Source organism: Perissodus microlepis, chromosome 7 (assembly GCF_051167445.1).
Source record: "Perissodus microlepis isolate ML-2025 ecotype Zambia chromosome 7, ASM5116744v1, whole genome shotgun sequence".
Lineage (NCBI taxonomy): Eukaryota > Metazoa > Chordata > Actinopteri > Cichliformes > Cichlidae > Perissodus > Perissodus microlepis.
In genome coordinates, this window is record NC_140467.1 from 60,310,856 (window position 1) to 60,324,348 (window position 13,493).

Sequence of the window (13,493 nt, forward strand, 5' to 3'; positions counted from 1 at the left end):
TCACAAACATGCACACAAAAAATGGCACATATGCACCTGACTGTTGTACTGCCTTTTCTCTCCCAACATTCTGTGTGTTTGGTTATGATACAGAATAAAAAAAGGCTACAGTCCAAGAAAAATTCATAACGCCAAAACAAAGGAAGAAGGACATCAGCAGCTACTATAGCAACCCGATCGCTCATCATGTGCTCGCATTAGTACATTAGTAACCATGTCATAAACCCATACAACTTCCTGCTCTTGCATGTATGCATTAAGAGAACACATAGTCATGTAATGTCTTATTAGCTGCTGCCTAATGGACTCTCCAACTTTGCACTTATGGAGTAGATGAAAGGAGTCGACAGAATCATGGGCGCTCTGTTGGGAGGTGAAACAACTCCCCATAAATTATGTGCAATGCAATAAAGGGCACTACAGAAACAAATATTAGCAAAGGCAATGTCCCACTGCAATACAGCCCATTCAGCGCAGTGCTGACCTGTTTCCCGAGCCACCGAGCAGACACCCCAACAGGCAGCTGAGCAAACCAATCAACTGCACTCGTTCTGATCATAAACAGCTGTGCCAGATATGAAGGCATTCTGCAGGCTTCCATTTGCAGCAGTGCAGGGCTCTAGACTAACTTTTTGACATGGGCGCACCGGTACGCCTAACTTTAAAAATTTAGGCGTACCGGCACAAAAGTTAGGCGCACTCAAATTTTTCAACCGCATTGCTTAACATCGCAGTTTTACATATGCACTTTCTTTGGGGGGGAAGTCCATACAGTCAATATTGTAGAAAATGTTAAACTTAATCATCATCTTGGCCTCCTCTGACGACCTGTTTGCTGCTGTCTGTTGCTGAAATGCAGTGGGGAGAGGGGACACTCGGGCAGTGCATTTATTGCAGCATATAATGTGTTTCCTGGATACACTGTGCTTTTTCAGCATTCAAAGATTGATGGCACCGTGTCAGAGCACTGGCTATGAATTTCAGACAGATCAGGCCTTAACTTAACAAAAAAGTTATCAATAGTTCTTTTCATCTTTTCTTATTACCCACAGCTACATCCACTTCTCTCAGGCCTAGGCTGCTCACTAGGGCTGAGTATCATCACTGATTTCTATAATCCATTCGATTCCGGTTCTCAAAGTCCTGATTTGATTCAATTTAGCCTCAGACAGTCAGAAATCTTATAATTCTGATCATTTATCAGTACTGATACACATGAGACTTCATCAGAATTGTGAAAATCACAGCAGATGCCTTTGTGTGAAAGTAACTGAGAATAAAACACAGAAAAACATAAAGGAGATTTTCCTGGTCTGGCTTTTTATAGCAGATAACCTTAAAAATATTCTGCAATTTTGCATAATTCTAAGAAGTTTAAATTTCTTCAGTATTGAACAGCAGAAATGAGGCTTTCTTGTCCGAGGTCATTTAAGTGAAAAAAGAAAAAGACAGCGCTGTAAACAACGGTAGACTGGTGGGTAATAAGCGAATGAATAATACAGAAAACAGAGATTTGAGACGGGAAACTGTTCCTGAAGTACACACAGAGAAAGAGCTGTGCAGGAAGTGTGATTTTATCGTGGTGGAAGCAAAACAGCAAAAGTCAGAGGGAATTCATGACGACATTGATCACATTGAAGCAAAACTATGCCTTTATGCTGATGATGAAGTCATTCTCACACATACATCCTCTATAGTAATGGAGGGAAAGAACTTTGAATCCTAAATGCTCCGCTGAGTTTAAACCACAGGGCAAGCTACAGAGCTGAAAAATGAATCTTTGGAGAAGTGGCAAAAATCCCATCTGAGGCTGGCTCCAAAAGACCTTCAAGTGAGTACCAAACATGTCCAGATTTACAGCATCAGGTAGCTTGTTTGCAGCCTGGGAAAGATACAAGTTTGGCCTCTCTTGCATAGTTTCGCCCCTCATAAAACTCTGAGTGGGGTGATTTTTTTTTTTAACTGAGTTGAAGATGTGGCAGTTTGATTGACAGGTGTGCCATCACAGGAGTTGATCTCAGTGGAACTTTCTGGTAAAATAAAGTAATGGAATAAATTTCTTTTTGATGCAAGATTATTATTATTATAAGTCATCCTCAAAAACTTGTCCTTGTGTTTTGACATATAGATTTTTCACAGTGGAAAATTAAAACAGCCATTTTCTATATGTTATACATTCAAATGCAGGTTAATTGGAAACACATTATGCATGTTAACTGAAAAATGAGCATGATAATTCCAGTCCTAATGGAGTATAAAATTGTAGAGTGTATTGTTGTTCTTTCTCACATTTTGGCAATAAGTAGTCTCAGCAGATGAGGCTTACAGGCTTTGCTGATAGCAAATCCATTATCAGGTCAAAACTAATGATATCAGCCAATAAAACAAAAAAAAAAAAATAGAAGAACAAAGGTTGTATGTTTTCTTTGCTTGCTAGGATGCGGGTTTTAGCATTTGGCCAATTTTCTATTTAGAATTTTTTATATTATCCATATCTATTTGTTACATTGTATAATTGTTTGCAATCAATACATTTTTGCTTTTTATGTTCTTGATTTCCTACTGACTCAACTGTTTTTGATTTCATATTAAACGCCCCTTAAAACCTATGTAAAACTATGCAAAACTATGTAAAACTATGTAAAACTATGCAAAATCAGAATCTGGAAAGACTCAGTAATTGCAAAAGAATTCATACAATTATACAAGTGCAGCCCACAGTGATTGGTAATTGTATTAAATTACCAACACGTGAAAAATGTGATTTGGCAGTGTTTAAAAAAATCGAATTACATTTGTAAACAATGCTTTCTCTCGTTAATTACCAAAGCCATATCATTATGCTTATCGTTATCATATCTTCACTGAAAAACAAACATTATGATAATTCTTCAACAAACATTAACAAAAAAGAAAACAAAATCTCGAAAGCATGTGACGCCTTTTTGTCGACACTACAGTGATCGATGAGGAAAGGCTGTGAGTGATCACTAATTACTGCGGTGCATTCACTCATCACCGTGACAGATGTGTGATGTGTGAATGAGTGTGGGTGTAAGCAAATGCATTTAGCAAGTACTTTAATTAGTGTTTTCTACCTCAGTGCAGCATTGTTGCAAATTTGTAGAAAACGTGTGTGAGTTGCATCACACATGGGTTGTGCAAAGTTTGTTACACCTGGAAGAATAACAGAAGCATTTAAAAAATGTTCCTCATACAATCGCTACGATGCCACAATACTGAGATCTATAATTAATGTACACAGCTGACAGGTCATTTTAGATCTGATTCTCTGGCCTTCTTTCACACTCTCTTTCACAAATGTATAATAAGTTAATTTAGTTTAAATGGACTTAATGGGCAGATTCAATTACTGCCATGCCAAAGTCCCAGAGCAGCATCAGTGATGACAGGATTACTGCTGAAGTAGCGCCAAGCAGTTGTCAGAGCGGAGACACGTCTTTGCTGCGAGAAATATTAGGTCCGCAAGTGAATTTCAGTTCAGATGCAAAAGAAATGCTATGTGGGTGGGAAAATGATTCCAGGAAAAGAGGTGGAGAGAATCTAAGACTCCCAATCAGAGAAAAAGAGGATTGCTGCGGCACCGTTCAGGATAAAAATATGTATCAAGTTTATTCTTGGAGGAGTTCAGCAAGCAAAATAGACCCTCTTGGAGCCTTGGAGTTGATTTACTTTGGCCTATTTTTCTTGCCGAATTGCTCCAAGAATAAACATGTTACATGATTTTATCCTCAGCAATCCTCTTTTTTTTTAATATTGAGCTTGTGTTTGCTATACTGATGGTGGATAAGCCAGTTCTGATGAACTCCCAATAATACCTTATTAGAATCAAAGACTAATTTGTAAGATAGTGACAACAAAATGATCGGCTGGTGGGTTCTGCTTTTATCCTGATGCATTTAGCCAACTAAAAGAACTTTTAAATGCTCCTGATAATAACACCTAAAACCAAATGCTCTGCCTCCTGGAAGGAGTCTAAATGTCCTCAAAGGGAAGTGAAAAGCATTTCAAGAAAGGTCAAATACATGAAATATTAGAGGATCTCTTGAAGAGTAAACCGTCCTCTCAGAAACCAAACCAGTGGTCACGACTCTGAAGCTGAAAGTCTGCTACTTCACACAGCTCAGCAGACCGACTAAAGAGAAACCTGTGCCTCATAACAGTAACAACAAAGCAGAAAAAGAGAGAGATAATGAAGTCAAACCTTGGCAAACAGCGCCCCCTTGGCCGCCAGTGCATCTTCCCCTCTGCCATTGGGGTAGCACTCGTATCGTGCATCCAGGATTGGGTAGCGGCTTGCCAGCATTAGCCCACTGTTCAGGAATTTGAACCTGGAGCAGCAGCCTTTCCAGCCATACCGCCCAACATCGCTCAGGATGTAGGGAAAATAGCGATGCAGCTGGCGCCGTAGTCTAGTAGTCGATCCATGGTCAAATACCTCCTGTAGAGCCAGGAAATCCAAGTTGGCAGGGAAAAAGGCAGAGATCTCATGGTCAAATGTTTCATCTCCGTGGCGGCGTTTTCGACCTGGGCGCTTGAATATTGATGTGCGTGGGACATGAGAGAGAGTATTGTTGGAGGATATCCCTATCCCGCCATCACTTCCATGGTAACGAGCAAGGGACTCACGAGAAGCAGTCATGCTGCCCGTGTCTGCCCCTCCGTGCTCTCCAGGCCGGTGGTTCCCTGTCTCCGCCTCCTCTTCCTGGGGGTCCGGCTCTGGAGCACTGATGCTAATTTGAACCCCTGAGGTGTGAAGCGGACAGTCAGTTGCGGGTTTTGGCTGGGTCCCATCCCCATGCATGGGACAGTCATGATGACCAGGAGCACTCTGAGCTACTGTGGAATGCACGGGGCAGTCTGGAGCCTCCCCTGAGGTGTGAATGGGACAGTCTGAGCTGCTTTTAGTCCCCCCTTGGTGGAGAGGGCATTCTGCTGTAGTGTCTGCCCCATCAGGGTGCACAGGGCATTCAGCAGAGCCCTGGTCATTCACAGAGGGGTGAACGGGGCAGTCAGTGGCACCTGAGGGGTGAATCGGGCACTCGGTGGCAGGTTCAGTTTCGGTGTCGGCTGGGCCATTGGTTGTGTGTGTTTGGTCTGGACGTTGGTCCAACGATGAGGTACGACGGAAACCTGTGGCAAGGCTGCTGAAGGACGCCGCACTGATAAACATAACAGAAACAATATGAACTTAGAGGCATTTACTGCAGATAAGTGCAGAGGGAAGTTTGGATTGATCTCTCCATACCTGATAGAAGTGTTGGTAGGTGAGTCAATGTAGATTTTAATCTGAGGTCGGCTGGCACCATTGCGGATCCTCTTCCCTACCTCCCGTGCTCTCCGGTGGGTGTCTGACAGGTTGTTAAACCTTGCTAGGGAGTCAGGCAGAAGGCAAACATTGGCACTGCAGAAACAGAAGCTTCTGCCCTGTGGCCTCCATTCCCCAATTCCAGCACCTGCTTGACCTTGTTCAGCCTGGTGTTTGTCTGGCCTAGACAAGACAGAAAAGAAAAAAAAACACCTTTAAATGCAAATATAATACCAGAAGAAAAATAGGGCATTAGGAGCAAAAGCATTTTTTTAAAAGAAGCAAGGAAATTTTTCCCAGATTTCTTTTTTCAAAAGATATACTTAGAGAACCATTTTATTCTACCTTCATCTTGAGCCTACACTCATTGAGAGTAATATCATACTGGTCATCTAACTCTGAGCAATATTAAAGAACTCCAGATACTTCAAACACAGGATCTTATAGCCATAAGGAAGCTAATCAAATGCAAATACTTTTTAAAGCAGAATCTCTCAAAGCAATTAGCTGCTGAGCAGTTTTGAGGTTTCTGCTTATTAACCTTATTATATCAGTAATGTAGTCTAAAGAAATAGATTACATTTCTGACACTTAAAGAGATGTGTGTACATAGACATATGCAGTTAGGACCATTTGTATTTGGGTATTAAAACCGTTTTTTAAATTTTGTATCTGTGCACAAGCACAGTGAATTTAATAAATAAATAATAAAATAAATAATTTCAGAACCTGAACCATTTACTTTAGTTTTTTCTTCAGTAACTGTAAAGCTTCTCTGTTGAGTTCTGATCAGTTGGCTGACTTGTCATTCAAGAATATCCAATTTATTTGCCTTGAGAAACTCTTGGGTTTGTTTTGCATAATACTTTGGGTCAATATTCATTCGGACTGTGAGGCAACATCTGATGAGTTTTGCAGCAGATAGCTGAACCTGTGCAAAGTATAAAGCTCTCTACACTTCAGACTTTGCTAAAATAAACAGTAGTGATTCTGTTCCACTTGTAGGCAGAGCAAAGCTACAAAAATCGTCTACTGTCTAAAAACCTATGGTTCTCACTATGTATGCCACTTAAACACCGCCTGAAGTTTTGAAATCATACACTAGCTGACCTGAGCTGTAGTAGTTGACTCCATGATACTAAGTTTTATTCTAACATGATCAACATTTTAAACGTGATAATGTGATCTATTTAACCCAGACCAGGTAGTTTTGGTGCCTAAAGCACAGCTGGTGTCATTAGTTTGTGGGAGCATATCAGTGAAGACCTGAACACAGATGCTAAAAGCAAACTAACTGAGCTGCAAACACAACTTTTATTAGGTTGATGTGATGTCCAGACATGTAAAGATCCACAAGAAAAGAAACAGCAGGAAAGGAGCAGACAAGAACAGAGAAGCAACAGAGACACTAAGAGAAAGACTGAGTGGAAATATTGGACTGTTTATTCACAGTAAGGGTAACTGGGAGGGTGGAAACCAAAGGGTAATGAGACACAGCTGAAGGAAGTCTAGACAATGGAACAAAGCGAGACAGTGTACCACACAGAGACAATTAACTGCCAAATTAAAGCAATGAAACTGAAACAAGGACACAAATGAACCTTAACCCCAATCTTGAATGTTCATGTAAGACAAAAGTGCCACAGTGCACATAAGCTCCATAAACACAATCAGTAACTTAAACTAACAAGAACTGAAGGCTCATAATCAACAATGTTGGCTACGAGTAAAACTAAGAAAACCTAAAACAACCAAACAGACCAGAAACAGATAAAAAAATTGGATTCACATCTTTTTTTTAAACGGTCCTTTGTTGGCAATTTTTCAGCAGGTGTTTGTGGGGGTGTGATGAGTAGAATTATACTCATGTGCTTTTCAGCTTTTAAAAATCTTTTCTATGTGGAATTTATTTTTCCCCAATTTGCCAAAGGTCTCACCAACATCAGAGTGTGAAAGTTTTAGATCTATGAGCAGATGTTAACTTAAACTTAACATCTGCCCTTCCTGGGGGGAAAACTCATCAAATAATAGGAAATTAAGACAAAAAGTTTAGTTACTGTACATATTTCCTCACATTGTATAATAAACTTATAGTATTCTTGATCATATCTAACTCTGTTAAGGTAGAAAAATAGTGCATCTAAGTTGGATTTAAGTAGATTCTTTTTTTGTTGTTGTATCTTGAAACCCTTTGCTGGTGAGATGGGGTTATAATAATACTACTACACTACCAGTCCAAAGTTTGGACACATCTGGCCATCCAAACTTATATTGGTGCTGTATATTTTGATGCAATGAAATGTTGAATTGTAGAGCCTGGTCTTTGATGAGTGTTATGAAAATACTGTTGAGACAAACTTGTTTTCATGCAGAAATCTTTCAGGAGTTGTCAGTAGCATGAAATACAAATACATTTATTATGTGAGATGTTTTTGCAGCATATCAAGAATAACAAAGCTATACGTAAATTCAGTAAGTTCTTAGGATGTCGTGTTATCCAATTTCCTTTTTACCATCTTTCAGATAAGAACACAGTGAATTCTGTACTATCACCAAGCAGCTCTGCTGTCCTTGAGACTCTGTGGAGAAAAATAAACTGGATCAAACAGTTATGTCAGTGTACCCCACAAGGTGCAACCGGGCCCTACAACTTTTAGCCCTTCTCATAATAATAGTGCGATTTTAATTATAGAGGGTTTAGGAATAAAAACAGACATGCACACATCATAGCAGACTGTCTGTTTTTTGTTTGTTTTTTTTTAATCTGTTTTACTCTCAAATGATTATTATGTGATGTACACATGCTATGTATTACATTTTCTATTTTCACTCTACCATTTCTAATCTACCCCCTCTTTATGCTTCTGGCCCTGAACTCTACTGCCATCGGTGCTTTTTACCTTTTTAAAGACATTATCCATGAATATACAATAAACTGTTACTAGGTGACTGCTGAAACAATACTTAAAATACTAGAAACTCACATTTTACATTTGCCATCACTAAACTGCTAATTATAGGAAGATCGTGCTGCTGTCCCACAGCAAACAGAGCTAAATACTGTATTTCCCATTTTGTGGTTATGGCGGGTTGCCACTTGGGTGGGTGTTTGGATAACAAAACACCCACTGAGAGCCGATGGAGTCTTGCAGCTGGAAAGCAGACCCACGAGCAAACTATTTACACAAGATAATCACTTCATTTTCTCCTTCTTGAAATATCCAACCCCTGTGAACAACTGGCTCTTTAGATAAAAATGAAGCATGACTCTACAACTGCTCGGCCCATTTTTCACTTTACATTGATCCAGGGCCTCATTTTCATTCACAGTTTAGTTGAAAGCCAGTCTAAAATGTGTAAACCGGTATAAAGTGCGTTCATCCAGTCATCTTTAAACTGAACCACTGCAAGGACAGAGAAATGCCTACATGGTTGGCTGTAGGTCTGCACTCCTCACCTGTAGAAACCTTAAGCAGGAAAAGAGGTTATTTAGATTGTGTTACCTTAAAACAGTTAGGTCACTCTACATAATACTGTCTAAAGATGGTTTAAAGTAAAAGACACTACATCCTTACAAAATCAGATATTATGTACAGTGCTGTGAAAAAGCATTTTTGTAGTTTTGTCACACTTACATGTTTCAGATTAAACAAATAAAATATAAAACAGAAGTAAATAAAAAGGGCGTTTTTTAAATGATGATTTGATTTATTAATGGAAAAAAACTACCCAGCCTACCTGGACCTTGGCAGCGAGAACTAGTATTAAGCATTTGTAATAAGTTCAAACAAGTATTTCATATCTCTGTGGACCTGTTTAAGGTCATGCCAAAGCATCTCAATTTGGCCAGGCCACTATGAAACCTTCACTCTTGGAGTCATTTTGCTAGGCCGGCCACTCCTTCACCACTATTCCAATTATTTTTTTTTACATAGGGCTAGGTAAGGTTGGATAGCGTTTTTTTCCTTTAATAAATGAAATCATCTAAAAACTGTACTATGTACTTATTTGGGTAACTTTGTCTATTAGGATGTGATTAATGATCTGAAACATTTAAATGTTTAAATCAAGTTCGGTAAAAATACTTTTTCAGAGCCCTGTAAATTCACAGAAACAGCAGCAGTAATAAATAATATAGCCAGGTTGGCACTAACCTGCAGTAGGTGTACAGGTAGGGCTGGCGGATTGCCTGCAGGGGAGCCCAGATGATGAAGCCCAGCAGAGCAAAGGGCAAGGAGGCGAGGAGGAGGAGCAGGTAAAGGGGTGCGGAGATCAGCACACATAACGTGAGGAAGGAGCAGGGGTCCTGGGAGCGCTGTCGCTTCTCCAGCGAGGTGGCCACGCAGGACGCCAGGAGCCGGTCCAGGAACCAGTAGCAGGGAAACACCAGGCTCCACGACAAGCCATCCAAGAAGTGCAGACAGGCACTGGAATACGGGGTGATGTGGAGGACCATCTCTTTCCTTCTTTCTCTCTCTTTCTGTCTGTCACTTTCTCCTCACCTTGCACGTCCACGCCCACATACACTATAATCAATCAGAAAATCTCTTCCACTAATTACATAAGCAGAAATAAATGAAAAAAGATCAGACTCAAATGTAGACCCTCCCCCATTCCTTGGAGAAAGGAACACTACATGGTTTGGATGATTTCTATCTTCACAGGAAAGCTTATCTCAGTCTCGCTGCCCCTCCCTCAGTAATTACACCCTCCACAGGAGGGGTCAAGGAGCGCAGTCTCGAGGTAGGCAGTTGTCATGATGAAAGCTATTCCCTTGATGACGGATCTATGATTGCGAGGACTCAAACCACCTCTGCAGGGGGTATCCACTCAACATCAGCATTTCCTCCAAACCTGAAGAAAGAAGCACATCGACAGAGGAAAGGCGGGAGAGAAGGAAAAAGAAGCAGGGGATCAGTAATTGACTTTATTCCACTGGGAGTGAAACTCATACATGTCAGAATGACTGTAATTGCATAATAACAGCACATCCCCACAGAGGCTTGTAAGCTACAGGCAAAATTATTTACTGTAGTTTGTCTCGTCTTACAAGAAGAAAGAATAATGTATGACAGCGAGTACGACATACTCCTGACAACAACACATTATAGGATGTATTTTTTTGAAGCTATTTCAGAAGTCAAGCAGTTGATCAGACTGTGGTCATACTACTGGGGTGTGGGTGGGTTGGAGATGTATAGTGGGCAGGCTAAAACAGGTTAAATGGCGGCAGCTGCACGGGATAGTCAGTTGGATGTGCAGAAGGAGTAATCGGCTGATGTGGGTTGGCACTAAAATCAGCTGATTTGCATGGATGGCAGCTAAACTTGACTTTGTAGCCTGCTTACACTTACGTTGCATCTACACTGGAAGTGATTTGTTTATCGGACATCACTTTGAAGCTACCTGCAGGTCGCTTACGGACATTCCAGTTACCTAGAAAACAACTTTATGTATTTACTACCACGTCATGAGCCAATCAATGGCATTTGTCATTCTCACTGGTAGCTGTTTCAATCACTCGCCTGCAAGTTTAATAAAGTTTATCTCAGGTCTGGCCCACTTTCATTGTCAGCAGTGCTGCAGTAACAGGTTCACTTAAAAGTGTTGTGTTTGATTCTGAAAAGATAAGGTGACTTACATTTGAGTATTTCTCAGAGCATAAATATTATATTAACTAAAGAGTTGAAAGATACGATGATATTAACGACTACAAAGCTCCTGAAGCTGAAACAAAGAGATTTCTTAGTGCACGAGCACACACAAATCCACTACCACAGAAATTTTTAGCCTGCAGTGTTTAAATAATTTAAAGTCTATGTTTAAATAGGAGAAGGGCTGTGGAAACAGCTCATCGTGGAATCAGTACATGTTGTTACAAAAGGGTATCACAAAGGAAAGGACATTAACCACGTCGTTCTTCCTGCCTGCAGATGACTTAACCAGAAATTCCAACCCTAAATGCTTTTTAACCAACTTTAATATCAGCATAGGCAACAGAGGGAAGAGAATCAATCCCACCGACATGAATAAGTAATGACTAGATTAATTCATTCATGTCAACAGGCGAGTTTAGGAAGACAAAGAGAGTGCTGACCTTGGTGTAACATCATATGCCCAGCAGAGAAGGGCAGTGGAACAACTCATGCTTTTGAATGAACCTTGTCTCATTTGCTGTGCAACAAGACAACTATAAACTTGCTGTAACCGTGGAGAAATGCTGCGTGCATATTATACTCACAATCCATATTAAAGCAGAAAGTAGGTAAAGCAATTCTGACAAAGCTCACCAAATGAATGAAACTTTTCATTCTGTATTTGGACTGTATAATCACACCTCCACAGGTCCAAAGACAGCACAGGCTGTCACGTATTCATCTTTCTTTTTGTCAAGGGTCTGCTTTTTTAAATCTATTTAAGATAGAAGACTTTCCAGCAAAACATGTCTGTGGGAGCTGTTTGTCACCACTGTCTACTATTTTCTCCCCAAATGAAGCTCTTTTGTCAGACAGGCTCATTCTCTGAATAGGACATCTCTCCCAGAATTACCACCTCCTCCATCCTTGTAATCTTCTTGTGTAGGGTCGAAACCTTTGTATACTGTAATGATTCGTATTATGACAGAGGAGCTGCCTGTGCTACTACTTGCTGACTTCCTGCTGCGATGGTTGACCTGAAAAGATATAAAGAGATGACCTGCTGACTCACCAGTAGGCATAAGGGGCATATGACGGCGGTGTTTTACTGACTGTCTTTAAGTCTAACATGTGGAAGTCCACACTTCAATTCTCACTGGACATATGGAGAAAAGAGGTAGCACTTTTTGGGATTAAACTTTGCAGCACTTTTTAAAAAATCTTTGATCGGCCATGAACTAAGCATTACAACTTAAAACTGTAAGCTAACCTGTCCATAGGCTGAATGGCACCGGTGAGGCAGACAGGTGTACTGAGAAAGGCGACTTTAGCCATTATTTGCTAGGCCTCACCAAGTCACTGAACAGGACCCATCTTCCTTGGTTTTGTTTTTGATGAAATTATGTGATAAATAACGTGACCTTCAGTGCTATAGAGCATATTTTTAGTATTTTTGTATTGTGCACTCAAAAACCAGTGGGTGACATCCCTGTGGCATCTTGTATGTCTGGTTAAGTATGGTTTAAAGTGAGTTTATATGATTATATTTTGAAATAACAAGCATAATAAAAACCATTTATTATGCTCCAAATACTATATTTCCATATCTATTTTTAGTTCACTTTCTCAAAAAAGCAAGCAGACAGAAGATAGGACCCTCACCCCTTTTCATCCATCCATCTACCCATTTATTATTTATCCATCTATCATCCACTGACCCATCCTTCATTTATCCATTTTTCTAGCCATTGATCCAACCATCCATGGACTGGTAAATGGTAAATGTTTCTTATAATGAGAAATGATTCTTATATAGAGCTTTTCTACTCTCGTGGAGTACTCAAAGCCCTCTATACAACACGCCGCATTCACCCATACACACAAGCACTGTTGTCTATACTTTGCAGTGCTTTCTAACTAACATTCATACACATTTATACTCCGATGGATGCATCAGAGAGCAAGTGGGGGTTAGTATCTTGCCCAAGGATATTTGGCATGCAGACTGGAGTGCCAGGGATTGAACCACCAACCTTCTGATCAGCAGCTGAGCTCCTCTACCCCCTGAGCTACAGCCACCTAAACTCATCCATCATTCATCCATTGATCCATCCATCATGTATCCATCTCCATCCATCCATCCATCCATCCTTCCATCATTGATCCATCACCATCCATCCATCATCATTCATCCATCAGTCATCCACTGATCCATCCATCCTTCATTTATCATTCTCTAGCCATTGATCCATTCATCATTCACCCATTGATCCATCCATCATGTATCCATCTCCATCCATCCATCCATCCATCCATCCATCCATCATTGATCCATCACTATCCATCCATCATCATTCATCCATCAGTCATCCATTGATCCATCATCCTTCATTTATCATACTCTAGCCATTGATCCATTCATCATTCACCCATCCATCCATCCATCCATCCATGACCTCATCGAATCATTGAAGAGGTATGATTTTAGTCAACCAAACTTTTTAAACCTTACAGTGTTACAGCACACA

At 40.3% G+C, this 13,493-nt stretch overlaps 1 protein-coding gene across 2 annotated transcripts in view; it reads right to left on the minus strand.

Moving 5' to 3' along the window:
* smpd3 (sphingomyelin phosphodiesterase 3) overlaps positions 1-13,493 on the minus strand; it is an 87,554-nt gene that overhangs the window by 38,442 nt on the left and 35,619 nt on the right. For both annotated transcript variants that reach the window (XM_084936366.1, XM_084936367.1), the window contains 3 exons: positions 9,484-10,183; positions 5,270-5,512; positions 4,226-5,183 (listed from right to left, as the gene is read on the minus strand). In XM_084936366.1, the coding sequence (XP_084792492.1) occupies positions 4,226-5,183; positions 5,270-5,512; positions 9,484-9,785 (1,503 nt within the window). In that variant the 5' untranslated portion in view covers positions 9,786-10,183. The remainder of the gene's footprint in view (positions 1-4,225; positions 5,184-5,269; positions 5,513-9,483; positions 10,184-13,493) is intronic.